General features: G+C 52.8%; 1 protein-coding gene across 2 annotated transcripts; it reads left to right on the top strand.

The window, feature by feature from the left end:
- Positions 1-8909: 8909 nt before the first annotated feature.
- On the top strand, positions 8910-18038 carry Znf707 (zinc finger protein 707). Of its 2 annotated transcripts, XM_046448904.2 has the most exons (5): positions 8910-9163; positions 12217-12285; positions 13126-13285; positions 13866-13979; positions 15384-18038. In XM_046448904.2, the coding sequence occupies exons 2-5, from the start codon at positions 12232-12234 to the stop codon at positions 16238-16240; spliced, it is 1185 nt and encodes a 394-aa protein (XP_046304860.1). In that variant the 5' UTR covers positions 8910-9163; positions 12217-12231; the 3' UTR covers positions 16241-18038. The 2 variants fall into 2 exon arrangements, with proteins under 2 accessions (XP_046304860.1, XP_046304861.1); XM_046448905.2 differs by lacking the exon at positions 12217-12285.
- Positions 18039-18155: the final 117 nt, after the last annotated feature.

Here is an 18155-nt window from a genome sequence, read left to right as displayed (position 1 = left end):
GAGACTTCTTTCCCATGTAGTGAGCTTCTCTATCTTTGGAAAGCTTTAGCGTCATGTGCGAGTGGCTGCTGCTTTATCTCAATGTGGTACTTGATTCACGTAGTTTTATGACAGGTATTAGAAGTTGTTCATTTTTATTTTTTTCCAAGATTGTTTTGACTGTTCTAGGTGCTTTGCATTTTCCTACAAAATTCAGTGTCAATTTGTCAAATCCTGTGTTGTGTAGATCAGTGTAGGGATAATCAGCATTTTAACAACCCTAACTTTTGTGGCTCTTGAACTCTGCATACCAAAGTTCTTCCATTTTGTCCCTCCCATACTGCAGACCGAGCCCAGGAGCACTCTGCCACTGAGCTATGTCTCCAGCACTTTGTGATTTTTGAGACAGTGTCTCGCTGAGTTGCTGAGGCTGTCCTCTTTGATCCTCCTGCCTCAGCCTCCCAAGTCACTGGGATTACAGGTGTGCACCACGGTGCCCAGCTCAGTTCTTTTAAGTTTGAGGCTTCTATTGTGGCAAGGAACATGGTTTGCCTTTGAGGGCGTATGCCTTCTGCCGTTGTTTGCCTGTTGGTGTTTGTGAATGTTGATCAGGTCAAGCTGTTTGCTAGTCTAATTCAAGTTTCCTTCGTCCTTTCTGGTTTTCTTCCCCGCTAACCATTTGCTTTACTTGGCCCTTCTCCCAGTAATGTACTCAGAGTTGGATTCATGAGTTATAATTCCGTTTTGTCAGCTCTGGTTTTGGGTGTGTAAACTTTTGGAATCATGATTTCCTTCTTTTCATTTCCTCCCACTTCAGGATTGTGTCCATTTGTCCATCCGGGTGCTGTACCACTGAGCCACATCCCTAACCCTTTTAAGTTTTTATTTTGAGACATGGTCTCAATAAGTTCTGAGATAGGCCTTAAATTTCTGATATTTCTGTCAGAAGAGCCTCCAGAGTCTCTGGGATTATACATCTGGCAGAATTGTTTTCTTGATGACCTTTTTCTCTCTCAAAGTCTTCCTCTCAGCCACTGGGTGTGGTGATGCACCATGTAATCCTTGGGAGGTGGGGACGGGAGGATTGCAAGTTCAAGGCCAGCCTCAGGATTTAGCAAAATCCTAGGAAACTTAGTGATACACTATCTCAAAAAAGGAGTGGGGGTGTGGCTCAGTGGTCAAGAACCTCTGGGTTCAACCGCTGTTGCAGAAAAAAAGGAAGAACAAGATTCCCTCTCAGCTGACGTGGTGTACACCAGTGATCCCAGCTACTCAGGAGGCTCAGGTGGGTAGAGCGCCCGTCAAATGGAACCCAATGAAATTTGAATTTCAGGGGCTGGGGTGGTGGCTCAGTGGCAGAGCACTTGCCTAGCATATGTGAGGCACTGGGTTCGATCCTCAGCACCACATTAAAAAGAAAAAAAATTGAATTTCAGGTTAAAAAAACAAAAACCCCTTCAGTTTTCCTACAAGTCTGTGCTACGCAGACGGCGACCACCAGTCCACCAGGTCTCTCTCCTCAGCTTCCTGCTCACTGCCAGTGGCAGAAACTGCTAACCTGCTAAACTGCTAAACTGGGCAGAATCCAGGAGTTTGAGGCCAGCCTGGACAATGCAGAAAGACCCTGTCATAAAACAACAAACAGAAGAGTGACCCTGAGGCTCAGGGGCTTTCATGAGTCCATTTCTCACAGGGCGGGGTGGGGGGAGGTTGTCCTGGGCAAGTCCGCACCACTCACTGCCTTTCTCAGCCTGTGGGAAGACGGGCGTGTGGCCTGGAGGACACGACACTCCTGCTGTCATCCCCTTGAAACCAAGTCACAGCCACAGCAGGTCCTGAGCCCCACAGAACCGTGGCTCCCTGGGGACCTGCAGCGTGAGTGTGGGAGGCTCCACAAGGGTATTGGTGCTCTCTGCCGCACAGGGTGCCTAGTGGGGCAGGAGGTGGGGAGGGGATGTGGGTGGAGTGAGGGTCACCACAGAAAATGCCACATGGCACAGACTTAAAGGAAACAATGAGGTGATTCTCCCCATTTCCACGGTTGGTTGGGCATCCTGTACTTTTATGAGCTGAACATGCCAACAGCAAGTTGGAACTCCATCTTACACGGTAGGCAGCAGTGGATGCAGGAGCCCTGCGGGCACAGCTCCGGGGGCTGATTGCGGGAGGCTGTGGTCACAGGCTGCTTAGCTGTAGATGAAGGCCTTGAAAGCCGCCAGGTGGCTCTAAGCAGAAGAGTGGCCCTGTCAGCAAGAGCAGTGGTCACCTAGTCCAGGCAGGTTCCAGGGAGCACAGGGCAGGATGCTGCAGTGGGAGGAGGTCCAAGTACAGAGGAGACCAAGCCACCTCTCCCAGGCTCCCTTGGCCGGCAGTCCAGCTGTCCTTCCAGATCACGGTAGGCTATTCCTTCCCAAGGCAGCCCTCGTGGAAGAAGAGGGACTCCCCTTCATATGGTAAGTCCTGGTGGCCTTCACTGCTCACAGGAGGGCTGCAGTACAGGTCTGTGGACTTCGCTGAGGGCCAGGGCCGACACTTCCGGGAACACCCCTGTGCTACCACCCTCCACGTCACATTTACTGTCTCCAGGATCCACTCCCAGTCTGAGTTGTGGCCTCTGTTGGACCTGGGGTAGCAATCAGTGCTTGCTTGCAGCTACTCAGACCTGCAGTGGGCCCTGGCCATGTGCCTCCAGCAAAACCTTGGTCCACTACGGCTGTGATGGCCCGCCTCACGCTACCCGAGCACCTGCTCACCCTTCTCCAGCCCCAGAGGGAGGACACTGTCCTCACTTCCTTTCAGTCCCTGACTGCCTGGGGTTGGCTTCTCTCCTGTGGCTGGGTGGAAGCAGACCTTCCTCCAGGGAGGGCCCACCGCCTCCAGGCTGTGCCTGCTTCCAGGACTCCACGGCCACACCGCAGCCCAGGCCTTGCAGCAGCTCATACTGCCATAAATAATGCCGCCAGCTACAGACATTTTCTCACTGCCGCAGTCCGGCTGGACACAGTAACCGGGAGGTGACAAGCGACTTGAAGGTTGAAACGGGAACTGCTTTATTGCGGGGGAAACTCAGCGGGAACCCAAGGTAGCAGGAGCCGCCTTACTGCAAAACAGCAGAGGTCTATATACCTAACTGATCACACACAGCTTGACTCGATTAGCATCATCCAGTTACGGCCAATCGGGAATCTCCTCCATCTTAATGGCTCGGTGGCATTGCCTCACAAACCACTCCTCCTGGCAAACTGCCAGGCGCCATCTTGACTTGATTTGCAGTCCCCAACATCTCACAATCCTGGAAGCCAGAAATCTGAGGTGAAATCACCGGAAGTCTTGTTTTCTCCAGGGCTTGCACCTTCTGTGTCTACACAGGCATTTCTCTCTGCAGCCAGGTTCCCGTACTTAAGGGTCATAAGCCAAACTGGATGGGGGCCCATCCTAACACCCATTTTAACTGTCACCTCTGCAAATTCTTAATCTCTGAATACAGTCACGAGCTGAGCCAGCGGGGTCAAGACTTCAGCATGGGTCAGTGAGGGTACAGTTCAGCTCGCACAGGCAGGTTTCCCAAAGTCTGTATTCAGTTTCATTCACACACAAGTGTCATCTGTATTCTGTGTAAATAAGAGACCCACATTCTCTCCTGAGTGAGGAAAGATGGGGTGTCCTGTTTCAGGAGTGTTGGAGAGCCGCTTGGCACATCAGAATGAGGACGAGTGCTGGGCACGGTGCTGCCAGACGGAGGTTGGGATCTCGCGTCCACCCATCTTTCAGCTCCAGTGCAATCTTCACTGCCCACTCCGTGAAAAGGGCTGCACTGGGGTGTTTCTCTCGGGTCTGGACACTGCTAAATGTTGCCGGCAGGCACGCAGGAGAGCCACTGCGGGGAAGCCACTTCTCCCTGTTCTCTGCTTCCTTCTGCCTGCTCCCTGCTCTGGCCAACACAGCGACTGTGCCTCCGCAGGCACAGTCACTCAGGCTCACGTGGACGCCTGGGGCCCAGCCTCAGCTGCTAGCACCCCCGCAGGCGATTCCTGCTGGCCTGTCCTGGCCTTACGGGAGCCGTTCCAGAAAACACACGAGTCCGAATTTCAAATCAAAAGAGAGCTTTATTGACCTGGCCAGGGACTGCCACCCACCGCAGAGACTCGCTCTGTGGGAGGACAGCAGCTTCCTGTCCATCCAAGGAGAAAGCACAAAACCCCAACTCAGTGACGTGCTTGTTGTCATCGAAGCTAGCCAGTCACAGACATGAAAATATTAATAATGGGACCGTGGGCTCTGGGCAGGACTCCAGTCAGCAAGCGAGCGATAAACAGAAGCTACAAATGCACAGCTCTGCGCTTCAGATGACCACAGTCCCGGGCTCAAGCAGGTGCTAGACAGTCACCCCCAAACCTGGGTGGGCGTCAGCGGGACAAGAATCTACTTCAAAGTCACGTAGACCCACAAGGGCACTCACACCCAGGGTGTAGCTCCCATGCCCACTGCTGCATCCCGAGTAGGGCTCAGGGTGTGGGTACAAAGTGCAGAAAAACAAGTTTTCAAAATAAGAAAACAGCTTTAGTTTCTGTTTCCTAGAAATGGGTCATGCAGTTCTCTCTTCACAGGGACAGTGACAAACTAACATGGAGTTTCTATAGTCACATCATTTTACTTAAATGACTACAGTGTGACCTTATTCCTGTAATCCCAACAAGGCGGGAATTGTTGCAAGTGACTAATGAGTCTCTACCAGAGCAATTGCTTTACACACTCAGTACTAGTGACTTATTTGATGCCTGCTTAAAACTACACACATTTTCATCTGTTGTTTTAATACCTATAAACCCTATGTCCTTTATCCTATGCAAGGCTACAAGATCAAATTCCTATGTTGATCAATTTGATCATATTTATTTATAACTATGCTGACACACTGACACATCCTATGGCTTAAATCCTATGTTTTACAGTTACAGGATTCTTCTACTATTATGTAGGCTTATTCCTGATGAACTTATCTTATTATCACTTATCTATGTTATCTTACCTTATTCCTGTAGTCTTTATGTCCATTGCTTATTGATTATTTATTCTATCTTGCCTTATACCTATAACCTATATCTATGACTTATTGATTATATTGATCAGTTCCCACCATAACACTGGCAGGGTTCCCTGCCCACCATCCGTGGCCCACCTGCACCTGGGGCTATTGCTCACCAACTGCTGACCAGCTCTACCTGGGCCACTCTGGGAAGGAAGCGTCTCTGCATCTACTGAGTAGCACAACTTGGAACCACCTATTCTGGTGTCGGAGCCTGATCCCGCAGGTCCTCACATGGCCCTCCTCACAATTCTCAGCCCTGGGTCTTTGTGGTTCTCTTGACCTCCAAGGACAATTATATTAGGGCCAATAATTGCTATGTTAGACCTTCCTTCTTCATATTTCTGTCTCCTGATTGGACCTGCACACAGAACCATGAGTTTGTAGCAACCTGGGTCTTGGAAAGAATAGTGGTCTTTCCCACAGGCACCTGTTTTCTGTGTGAGGCAGTGGCCAGCCCTTGTCTGCTTCTGCTGGAACACTTCACTGAGACGAGACTTGAGAGGACCCCAGGTGTCCTGGCCCCAGCTGCAGGGATGTCAGGATGCAGTTTCAGTAGTGGTGTGCAGCTAAGGCTTCCTAATTCCATGTTTTCCCTCAGGTCACAGAGTGGTGCTGCGCTTTTGAACTCAGTTCAGAGCCTCCTGCATCTCCAGTCATTCTGTTTAAATACCATTCTAAGCATAACAATTAAAAGCCATTTTCTAACAACATGAAAAGTGTTTTCTTATATCTTCTACAGTTTATTTTTAATTTTTTACTTTATCAAGATGGGGTCTTGCTGTGTTCCACACACTGACTTCTAACTCCTGTAAGAGCCTCAAGTACTTCTCCTGCCTCAGCATCCTGAGTAGCTGAGACTACAGGTGTGCACCAATGGGCCTGCTTATTGTCTGGAGTGTAAATGTCACCTGTGGAGCCTCTGCCAGTCACAGCATTTGATATATCTTCCAGCACACCCTCAAGTTCTGCCCTGAGAGGCTCGCAGCTGCCTCCTGCACACCTGTAGGCAGCGCCACATGAGCTTATCATCACATTCCCAGGACGTGCCTGGCCTGCAGAGTACCTGTCCTGCATCAGCACCCACAGGGGCACCAGCCCAGGGAGACATTTCCTGTTTGAACAATTTATATTTTAGTAATTTGTTAGTTGTGCAATATAATTGGGCATTTTAATAAAAAAAACCTCTTCCGTTGACTATTCTTTTTTTTTTAATATTTATTTATTTATTTATTTTTCGGTGGACACAACATCTTTGTTTGTATGTGGTGCTGAGGATCGAACCCGGGCTGCACGCATGCCAGGCGAGCGCGCTACCACTTGAGCAACATCCCCAGCCCCCCGTTGACTATTCTTTAGCATGCATTTCTCAGTTAAACTGTGATGTATATACATGCATATGTACACACGTACATATACATGCCTACATACATAGACACATGCTCACATATACATGCCGACATACATACACATCCTCACCTCCAACTTTCAACTGGAAGGTAATAAAAACTTTGTAAAGTTCAACTAGTTCTTTCATTTGTTCACTTTGGTACTGGGGATTGAAGCCAGGCCAGATGCTAGGCGAGCCGATATCCCACCAATCACGCCCAGCCTCAGATGTTCAGTGGTAACCCTGACATGCAGACAAGGAGGTGGCACCAATGTGGGCTGGGACATCTCTACAGATGCACACACTTCTCATTAAACAGCTAGCTCTTCTACTTGATTCAACTTCTTATTTTCTTCTTTTACTATCTTACTTTTTTTTCTTTTGAACTAACTAGGGATTGAACCCAGGGGGTGCTTTACCACTAAGCCATATCCCTAACTCTTTTTATTTTATTTTATTTTTTTGACACAGGGTCTCACTAAATTACTTAGGGTCTTGCCAAGTTGCTGAGGCTGACCTTGAACTTGCAATCCTCCTTCCTCTGCCTCCTGAGCTGCTGGGATTACAGGTGTGCTCATTATGCCAGGCTTCTTATTTCATTTTCTTGTGCCCACAGGCAGCTTCAGTGTAGAAGGTTTTAGTTGACAACTGTCTGTTTTTATAAATTTACTATCTAAGACAATTTTGGGCCCAACAAGGTGTGAATCCTTCCTGTTTTTTTTTTTTTTTTTTTTAGGTAGACACAATATCTTTGTGTGTGTGTGTGTGTGTGTGTGTGTGTGGTGGTGGTGCTGGGGATTGAACCCAGGGCCTTGTGCAAGCAAGGCAAGCACTGTATCAACTGAGCTATATCCCCAGCCCCTAGACACAATATCTTTATTTTTTATTTTTATGTCGTGTTGAGGATCGAACCCAGTGCCTCATGCATCCTAGGCGAACACTCTACCACTGAGCCACAACCCCAGCCCTGCCTTCCTATTTATTCAGTGTGAATTTGCTCTTCCTTGAACTGTCAGAGGAACTAAACTTCGGTGTGAGCTACCACATGCTCTCCGATGGCTGCCACCCACAGCCGGGTGCACAGGCACTGCCACAGGGGCCTCCACCCCCCAATCCTCCTGTGGGAGGGTGGCCAGGGCTCTGCCTGCAGCACTCATGTACAGCTCCTCTCCCGTGTGAACTCCACGCTCACCGAGGTGTGGTCTGCAAAGGAGGCCACGTCAGAGCCTGTCCTCTGGCATGGGGAACCTGGAATCCTGGTGCAGCAACCCAGTCAGCACATTCTTGTGGTTTCTTTCCAATAAAGATTTGCATCTATGTAGTAATGACTGAGATAGAATTATGGCCTTCCCGTATTCATTTCACAGGTGGAAGTCTCCTGCGTGAATTCTCTTGTGCTGCATAAGGTCTGAAATTTGTCAAAACACTTCGCAGTCCGGCACGGTTGCACATGCCGGTAATCCCAGTGACTTGGTGGCTGACACAGGAATCACAAGTATAAGTTCAAGTTCAGCCTCAGCAACTTATCAAGGTCCTTAGTGAGACCCTGTCTCAAAATAAAAATAAAAAGGGCTGGGGTTGTATCTCAGTGGTGAATTGCCCCTGAGTTAAAATCCCTAATACCAAAACAAAAATGCAAACCACGCTTCCCACTGTGATCACATTCCCTTGGTTCCCGCCTGTATGGCTTCTGACCAGTCCTGGCTGTGGTGTTCTTGCGTTCTTCTGCGTGGGGCCTCTGAAGACCCCATTCTTGCATTCACAGGGTACATCTCTTGTAGGTTAATGGGGATTGAACTCAGAGGCGCTCTACCAGTGAGCTACACCCCCAGCCCTTTTTATGTTGAGACAGGGCCTTGCTACGTTGTCCTGGTGGGCCTCAAACTTGTGACCCTCCTGCCTCTGCCTCCGGAGTCACTGAGATCACAGGAATGAGCACTGCGCGGCCCAGGCCTTCTGTTTTGCAGGAGAAGTTTTGAGACTCAACACACTACGGCGTGAAGGTACTGAACACTACCACTTCACATTAAGAAAGGTTACGAAGGTATATTTTGCGGTGAAAGGAAAAAACACCCCCCAGCAGGCTCAGGAGAGAGCCACAGCCAATCCAGAAGGCGGGTGGAAGGGGTCCGCGGACAGGTGCACGTGGCCGGGGACCTCACTATCCAGGGAACGGACGCCCCAATGCCAGGCGTGCTCTGAACTGGAAGGACCTGTTCTAGAAGAGCTCGCGACCGGCCAGGGCCGCTGGAGGGCGGGGCCTGTCCGGCGGGCGTGCTCCTGCTCTGGGGGCGGGGCCTGTCCGGCGGGCGTGCTCCCGCTCTGGGGGCGGGGCCTGTCCGGCGGGCGTGCCTCCGTTCTGGGGGCGGGGCGCGCGCTGGGACGGTGCCCCCGGGGCGGGGCCTAGTCCTCCAGCGTTACACCGAGATTCGGTTCCTAGAAGGGCCGGAAGCTGCTCCAGGGGCAGCGCACTTCCGTTGGGAAGTTGAAGTCCGTGTGTCGGGGGACCCGGTGCGGCACTTCCCCGCGCCGCTTGGGGGCTGCGGTTTTAGGTTGCTCACCGTCCCTCGCGCTCCAGGCCTGCCTGACGCGGGCCGGTCTTACCGATCCGCGCTCGGAACCCCCTTCCCCTTTAGACACGCCGAAGCCGGCCCCGCTGCACAGCCCCGGAGGGCCGGCGCACGAGGCCCGGCTGCGGAGGCCCGCAGGTGAGCTGCCGGGCGCTGCAGTCCCCCGCCTGCTTTCCTGGGGCTGCTGACCCCCTGCTGCGTGCTCTGCAGGTTGCACTCTCTTGCTCCCATTGGAGATCCAGGCTTTTGCCACAGTGGTGCTCAGAGGAGGGGAGCTGTCACTTTCCGTCACACAGTTTGTGAGTCACTGTCAGTAAGAGACCGCCCGTCGCCGCTGACGAGTCCTGCTCCCCACATGTTGAAGTAGAACACTGGAGAAGCACGCGAGGCGAGCACAAAGCAGGGTTTATTTAAAAAGGGGAAACCGACTTCTCCTGGGAGGGAGAAGGCCCATAGCTGGCATCCTGGTATCCCCAGAAGCGAGGTGTTGTGCCCTTTTTATATGTCCTAGGCTTCCTTTGTTCTCCTGCCCTCTTCCCCTATCTTTCTTCTTCCTGCGCACCTGACCAGACCCAGAGCGCTCGGTGGGAGGGCCAAAGGTGGGACACAGGTGGGCTGAAGGGGGAAGGGCAGCTTGGAGGTGCTCAGGACACGGCTCCCTGTAGGGAGGGGCAGTTCCTGGGACCGGGTACCTTGGCAACAGGTTGGAGCAGGGGCAGGTTCTAGATAAGATCCCTCAGGGGCAGTCTCCAACTTCCCAGACTCACTCAAAGTTGGCCTCCTTGACCCGTCCTGACTGTTTACAGATCTACACTGACTGCTTGTCTCATTCTGGCTTCAATTATAGAAAACCCTGTGCTCCATGTACCTTTTCCTGGACCATTCTGACTTTATTCTAAAGTGTCCATTCAGACATTTTGCTTGTTTTAAGCTTTTCTTTTTATTGATGACTTAGAGGGGTTATAGTTCTGATCAGTCTGTGGCTTGCCCTGACAGTGATATCAGTCCACCGGGTGACCTCCCAGGTCCCCTGTGGCTACTTGAATGGATACAGATTGTAGCATGAGTTTTGGAAAAGACATTTATTTAAATCATATCAGTATATCTTTTGAGATAATTATAGAACTTCATACTGTGTTTTCTCCTTTGTGTTTTTTAAATTTTTTTTAGTTATTAATGGACCTTTATTTTATTTATTCATATGTGGTGCTGACAACCCCAGTTCTCACACATGCTAGGCGAGTGCTCTACCACTGAGCCACAACCCCAGCCCATCTCCTTTGTGTTTCTAACATGGTTAATGATATTGGTTCATTTCCAAATGACAAAGGAAAAGCTAGGAAAGTCATTGTAACTAAAGCTGCAACCAGCTTTTAAAAGGAAGAGGTGATCTTATCAGGGGAAAACCTGGCACCCCATGTGTGAGAGGTGTCTGCAGAAGGTGGGAGTGGCTGAGACCAGAGAAGGCTGGCAGATCCAGGCCGCAGAAGGTAGCAAGCCAGTCCCTTACCAGGCAAAGCAGCTGCAGGGCAGAAGGTTCATGTGCTCAGCTGGACACAGGTGGGCCCTGGCCAGCCAGAGCAGACCTGGCCTTTCTCAGAAACCGTTAACATGTCAAAGGTCAGTTAAGAAGCAGTCTGGGAGGCTGGGGACAGAGCTCAGCTGGTAGAGTGCTCGCCTCGCATGCACAAGGCCCTGGGTTCAATCCCCAGCATAACAACAACAACAAAAGAAGCAGCAGCAATCGGGGGGCCAGGGTTGTGTGTGGCTCAGTGGCAGAGCTTGCCTGGCATGTGAGGCATTGGGTTCGATTCTCAGCTCCGCATATAAATAAGCAAATATAATCAAGTTCATCAATGACTAAAAAGAATATATTAAAAAAAAAGCAGTCTGGACATCGATGACCACCGCAACACACACAGCCTGTCCTAATAACTCTGCTCTGTAGTGCCCTGGTCACCTGGTGGGTGCACAGGCTCTTACAGCCAAGATGGGCTGCGGTCACAACAAGCTGGGTCCTTACAAATCTCAAGCTGGAAAACACTAAAGCGTTGAGCAGCTCCATGTGACTGACAGCTGTTCAGAGCTTGGGTGCACTTGATAGTGCCAGAGGGGAAATGGGGAGAGTCTGTGCGGTGAGGTGTGCAGAGGTGAGCGCAAGGACAGCTCCTGCCTGATCCCAGGTCTCCAGCTCAGACACAGTGACTGTGTCTTTGGGGTGCATGCTCTCAGTCTTGGGTTTGGCCTCTGATATCTGGAGATGGCCATGTCTGTTGATGAGAGATGGGCTGCAGTTTTCCTCTGACGGTTTGGGTTTGAGGTCGTGCTGCCTCATTAAGAGAAACTGGAAGTTGTTTGTTGGTCCTCCTAGAAAAACACGCCCGGCCTGCAGGCTGCTCTTCCTTGGGGAGTGTCCGTCCTGGTGGCACTCGCTCAGCAGGCTGGGCTTCCACTTGGCTTGCTCAGTTCTGGTCTTTATCTAAGTTGCTGGACTTGGTGTGACAGGCTCATGATGGCTCTCAGGGCACTCCTGACGGAGGGTCTGTAGCAAGGCCCCTTCTCGCTTGCAGGGGAAGGAGGTGTGTTCTTTCTTCCTACCACTGGGGATGTCTTCTCCCATGGTGTCTTAGGCTGGGCTCCACAGGAGAGGCGAGGCCCGTGCAGCAGGAGGCGTCTGGATCCCGGGGAAGGTGTTCTTGGCAGGCCAGAGGCCACAGCAGCAAATGCGGCTCATAGTGGGGAACGCCTGGCCTGACGGGCACCTCAGTGAGGGCGAGTGGGGACTCCCCGGGCCAGCCCATATTCTGAGTTGGGAGAAGGTGGCTGGGATGTGGCCCCTTCATGGGAAAGCACCCCGAGGACAGTTTGTGTGCCCGCCCTGTGGAGTGGCCTGGCCTTGGTTGGGGCTCTGTGTCACTCTCCAGTGCCACGCCCGCAGTCAGGCTGGTGACTTTCAGCCCTGCCGGCTGGTCTCTACCTGGTCTGGAGACAGGCCTGCCTGCTTCCTGGTGTTCCAGAGTTCTGCTGCTTGCCAGAGGCCATAGCACCTGCTCTCCCTGGCACCTCAATGCCAGGGCATAGGCACCGCTGGCTTTTCCTGGGCTCCCTGGGCTTGCAAGTGGGGGTTGGCTTTTGGAGTTGGGTGGGGCTCTGTGCCAGCCTCTCCTGCTCACCCCACTCTGTCTCCCCAGACTGTCTGCTCCATTATGCCTGTGTTTCCTCAGCGCGTGACCACTGCAGTTCCCGTGGATGTGCCCCAGGTGAGCTGCTGTTGGCTGCAGGCCCCCAGGTGCGGCCGAGGCAGGGAGGGTACCTGCCGGGCTCACCTTTCTGCTGGTTCTCTTTCTTGGGGCTGGGAAAAGGAAAGAGCCCAGTTCACTTAGGTAAGAGCCTGGTAGAAGTCATAGCCAACTTGGAAAATGGGCTTGGTTCTTTTACGTGCCTAGTCCATCACAGTTGCAAGCAAACTACCAGGCGGGCAGCTTAACGCTATAGCCATCTGCTTCTCTATCCTGCAGAGTCCAGCGTCAGTGCTGGCACGTGCAGTCCTGGCCAGGGCTTCTTCCTGGATGTAGAGGCTGCCTTTGTGAAGGGCCTCCTGTGGGAAGGAGCCATGGAGCTCTTCCCTTTTTCCCCTCGTCCTGGGATTGAACCTGCTTAAGCACTGAGCCACATTCCCAGCTCTTTCCTTTTTTCAGACAGGGTATTGCTAAGTTGCTTAGGGCCTCAATAAGTTGCTGAGGCTGGCCTTGAACTTGTGATTCTCCTGCCTCTCAGTCTCTTGAATTGCCAAGATTACAGGCATGCACCCCCCAGCCTGGCTTTCTGACGTTCTAATAAGGACCCCAGTCCTGTTGTTTAGGACCCCACCCTTTGATCTCATTTAACCTTAATTGCTTCTTCGGAGGCCCCATCTCCAAGTGCAGCCACTTGGGAGTCAGGGGTCTAGCCTAAGAGTTGGGTGCAGACACCTGCTCACACAGGTGCCTTCCCAGATTCGGCTGTGGACCTCTGGGGTTGTTCCTCTTGAACACTGTCACCTACTCTTACCCCTTCCTGCAGACGTGGGACTTGGTGCTGTGTCTCTCACTCTTTTTCAGGAGCAGCTAGTCCTGGAGCCGTGCATGTGTCAGGTGCCAGTGACCTTTGAGGATGTGGCAGTGTACTTCTCAAGGGAAGAGTGGGAGTGTCTTGGCCCCAGCCAGAGGGCCCTCTACCAGGATGTGATGCTGGACAACTTCAGGAGCTTGGTTGCTTTGGGTGAGGCTGTGTGGGCCTCGAGAGCCTGATAGGTTCTAGCTGAGGGCTTCGGGTAGGGAGTTCTCAGCCTGAGCAGACAGAAGGGCCCGGCCCACCCTCTGACCATCTGGTCTGGGGGCTCTCTTGACTTCTCTGGAGGCAGCTTGTCTTCTCTTTTTTTTTTGGGGGGGGGGTGTGCCGGGGATTGAACTCAGGGGCACTTGACCACTGAGCCACATCCCCAGCCCTATTTTGTATTTTATTAGAGACAGGGACTGAGTTGCTTAGCGCCTCTTGTTGCTAAGGCTGGCTTTGAACTTGTGATCCTCCTGCCTCAGCCTCCTGAGCTGCTGGGATTACAGGTGTGCACCTCCGTGCCCAGCCTCGCATGTCTTCTTGGCTCGAGTCTCCAGGACCCTGTGTGGGACAGTGGGAATGGGGATGTCTCTTCTTTCATCTCTGCTTCAGGGAAGATTCTCCAGGGGGTCCTTCAGGGCTGTCCTGGCTGCTGAGTTCACCTTATACTGACCTAAACCTGGCCTGAGCCCTGACCCTCACTTTGTCCTCTGCACAAATAAAACCTTTTCTCTCTTTTGAGAAGGACTTTGTGGCCCCAGACCAGATCTTGTCTCTCACCTGGAGCAGTGGGGTGAGCCAGGGGTTGAAGACTGGGAGAGAGCTGAGTTTCGGGAAGCACAGCGGGACTCCCACCCAGGTGAGCGCAGCACTCTGGACTGGTTGGCCTCTTCCTCTGTCCTCAGATCTCCCATCACCTTCCCCTTCCAGGGGAGAGGGGCACAGAGCTGCTTCTGAGTGGGACACAGGTGGCAGCTGCACTCCTGCCACTGGTCCTACTGGGATGGCATTTACAAGGGTCCTGGGCTCAGCTGGTGAGGTAATTTGGGGGGAGGGAGGTGTGTGGAGAGCCTGTGCCAGTCCCAGGCACTGTTCTGTGACAACTCAGTGTGGGGGGGTTCTGAGGCCTGTGTGCCTGATGCAGGTCAGAGTCTCCTGAGTGGCCTTAGGTGGGCTCTTTATTCCGGTTCATTTGTAACGCTGGTCAACGGTGCTGCCTCCCTCCCTTAATGGAGGTGGTGGCCTTGGCAGTGGTCACCAGGGTATATTGTTTCTCCCTTTTGTGGTGCTGGGGATGGACCAGGGCCTCTCCCATGTGCTGGGTAAGCCCTGTGCCACTGAGCCCTACCCAGCCCCGGGGTCAGTGCCTTAGCTCAGATCCAGGGCTGTGTGCGCCTGAGACAGGCTGGAAGGCGTCTGGACATGTTGGAGCCCCTGGCTGGGGAGGATGTGGGGTCCTGAATATACGGAGTTCCCCGGCCCCTGCCTAGGCCCTACCTGTACCTCAGCGGGGTGACACTGTCCTGAGCCCCTCCTCGCGTGGGGACACCAGCCAGTGTGCATTACTGAGATGGTCAAACCTTCTCGCAGGTCCCCCTCTCCTCAGTGGTCCTGGATGACTACCACAGAGTTAGAGCGAGCTCTGAGTTCACTCTGTGTAGTCCAGTGCTAGTAGTTCTAGCTGACCTATGTGGGTTCTGTTTTTTGTTTTCTTTTTCTTTTTTGTTGTCAGTGGATCTTTATTTATTTATTTGCATGTGGTGCTGGAAATCAAACCCACTGCCTCACACATGCCAGGCAAGCGCTCTACCACTGAGCCCCAGCCACAGTCTCCTCTGTGGTTTTTTTTTTTTTTTGCGGGGGTGGGGGGGTACCAGGGATTTGACTCAGGTGCACTTAAGCACTAAGCCACATCCCCAGCCCCCCTAATGTGTATTTAGAGACAGGGTCTTACTGAGTTGCTTAGCACCTCGCCGTTGCGTTGCTGAAGCTGGTTTTGAACTTGCCATCCTCCTGTCTCAGCCTCTCGAGCTGCTGGGATGACAGGCATGTGCCACCAAGTTCGGCTCACCTATGTGTTTTTAGCATGTTTCTTTATAGCTTATGCTATAGAGAGTGACTTTTTAGGAGTGCCTCCTTGTTTTGCTTGAGATGAGTAGAGATGACATTTGGTAGCTTTTCTTCACACTTTCAGATGGCCACTGCGTGACTTGCCTGCCCCTGGAGCCACCAATCCTGTAAATTTGTTGGTGTTCCTCTGTAGGGTCAAGGAAGACTGTTGACCACAAAAGACTCTGTGATCAGCTGGCCTGGGTTCACGAAAAGATCCACCTGCGGAGAAGAGTCCAGAAAGGGGCTAGCTGGGGGAAGAGCTTCCTCCCAGCTGTGGGTGAGGTGCAGCTTCCCAGGACTGCTCCAGGGAGGAAGGCAGGTAAGCCCACGACTCTCCACGGCCAGGCGTGTGGAAAGTCCTGCAGGCAGTGGCCAGGTCTTGGGGAGCAGCACAGGAGCCACACGGAGGAACCTGCATTCATCTGTGGCACATGTGGGAAGGCGCTGAGCTGCCACAGCCGGCTGGCTGCTCACCAGACGGTGCACACAGGAACCAGGTCCTTTGAGTGCTTCCAGTGTGGCCAGACCTTCCGCTGGTGTTCCAACCTCCTGCGCCACCAGAGGAACCACACGAGTGAGAAGCCCTTCAGCTGCGAGCTGTGTGGACAGGCCTTTAGCTTGAAGGACCGTCTGGTGCAGCATCGCAAAGTCCACACAGAGCACCGGCCCTACGTGTGTGGTGACTGCGGGAAGGCCTTCAAGCAGAAGTCCAACCTCCTCCGGCACCAGCTTGTGCACACTGGGGAGAGGCCTTTCTTCTGCACCAACTGCGGCAAGGCTTTCCGGACCAAGGAGAACCTTAGTCACCACCAGCGCATTCACAGCGGGGAGAAGCCCTACACCTGTGCCGAGTGTGGGAAGGCCTTCCGGTGGCCCAAGGGCTTCAGCATCCACCAGAAGCTGCACCTGGCCAAGAGGTCCTATGAGTGTGAGCGCTGTGGGAAGGGCTTCCGCCACCTGGGCTTCTTCACTCGGCATCAGAGGACTCACCGGGGGGGCCAGGTGTAGAGGCCCTGGCCCCGGGGCTCCACCTTTGCTGGGGACGAGCTGTGCCCTCTGTCACTCTTGAGTCTGGAAGGAAACCTTATGGTCTTTCAGAATAACTGGGTGGAGCTTGGAGCTCTACAGAGCTCCTGAGAAGTACCACCAGGAAAATGCCATCAGAAGAAGGGGATCCAGAGTATGACATGGAGACTGAGCAGTGCGTACGCGCAAGCATAAACACACACACACACACACACACACACACACCCCGTGTACCCGCCCTGGAGATGTGCCCATGGCTGTCTCACCCCATGAACTTGACCCCTGTCCCCGCTGTCACTCGTGTGCACTTTAACCTTTTGTCCTGGCTCTTTCTCTCCCTCTTTGCTCATCCGTCTTTCTTCCATCTCTGCAAGATAGTGTTACATTTTTCAGAGAAGCAAAGCCTCTTTTGCGACCTCACTATGTGGGAACTTACAAACGAGCACCTCTGTGTCATTGGGAGCCAGTTAAAAGGCCAGACCTGAATTCAAAGCCGGGGTCTGGTTGGCACGGCACATGTGGGACTGCGTCTGCTCCGTGGCAGCACAGGACGGGTGGGCTGTCCGTGTGGGTCAAAGCTGCACCCTCAGCTCTTGTACTTGCAGCTTCTTGTTCTGAGACTGACCTGGGCGTCAGCTCTTTGGCACAGTGGCATCGTGTCTCGTTTCTGTTCATTGAGTTCATAGAAGGTGCCCAGGAAGGCCATGGTATATGGGTGAGAACTGGACGTGTCTGCCCAGCTCTGCATCCACATGTGGGACCACGAGTTACAGAGATGCTGCCAACCTGGGACTGGGCTGCTCAGCTCTGGCCCTTGGCTTTCAGGCTGCTTAATGACTCCACTGCACTGCCCTGTGTCATGGGCCTTGGCTGCTGGGCAGCTCTGTGCACATGCCTGGTGCTGGGTGGTGCCCAGAAGCTGGCTGTATAGCGGCTGCCCGCCTGCCTGCCTACTGGGCAACAGGAGCTTCCTCTGCCCATGCCCTCCCCGTTGGTTGGTGCTCAGAGCTGGTCACGCCCCTGGAGCTGGCGAGTGTGGCTGGGTCTGAGAGCAGAATGTGGTGGCCAGGCTTGCTGCAGGTTGTCTTCTCGGTTCTCAGCTTGGGGTGCCTCTGCTTGCCCAGGCAGAAACAGCCTGCCAGGCAGAGCTTGCAGGGCGACTCCATACTGTGAGAGCTGAGCAGGGACCCGCATTTGTCACTGCTGTATCAGGTTATCCTGATATCCGATGAGAGTTTTGCAATTAATGGACAGGCGCAGTGGTGCACACCTATAACCCCAGCAACTCGGGAGGCTGAGGCAGGAGGATCACAAGTTCAGGGCCAGTCTCAGCAACTTAGTGAGACCTTGTCTGAAAAAATTAAAAAGTTGGGGGTGCACCTTAATGGTGGAGTTCTTGTGCCTAATCCCTGGTACCAAAAAGTAATTCCCAGATAACATGCACCTAGACTTGGAAATGAGGTCACAGGAAGCAGGGTGAAGAGGACCAGCTCAGCCACCAAGAAGAAGCGTGGCGCCAGAGCCCTGAGGGACGCTGTCAGACAGCACCTTTTCCAAGCACCCAGAGGCCCAGAGACGTGGGGCTGCGGTGCTGGGAGCAAAGCAACTGTAAGAAGCCATTTTTGAGACAATCATGTGAACAGGCTGGGCATTGGTGGCATTAAGGAATTCGCTGTGATGACATGGTTTTGAGGTGAATTCTGACATTTGTGGGAGAAATGACATGGTGTTAGGGATTTGCCTTTAAGTTCTAATAAAAAGGGAGAAAAGCCTGGCAAAACATTGGTGGTTGAGTTGAAGCTAGGAGGTGTTTGAAAACTCGAGGTCATCAGTGCATACTGAAGCTTGCTCTGAACAGCCATGAACTGTGGCTCCCGTCTCTGCTGTGGGCCAGGAG

Source organism: Marmota monax, unplaced genomic scaffold (genome assembly GCF_021218885.2).
Source record: "Marmota monax isolate L192 unplaced genomic scaffold, Marmota_monax_Labrador192_F-V1.1 WCK01_AAM20220418_F8-fsc00073, whole genome shotgun sequence".
NCBI classification, from domain to species: Eukaryota; Metazoa; Chordata; class Mammalia; order Rodentia; family Sciuridae; genus Marmota; species Marmota monax.
Note: the sequence above shows the minus strand (reverse complement) of the source record. Positions and strands in the feature narration are given on the sequence as shown.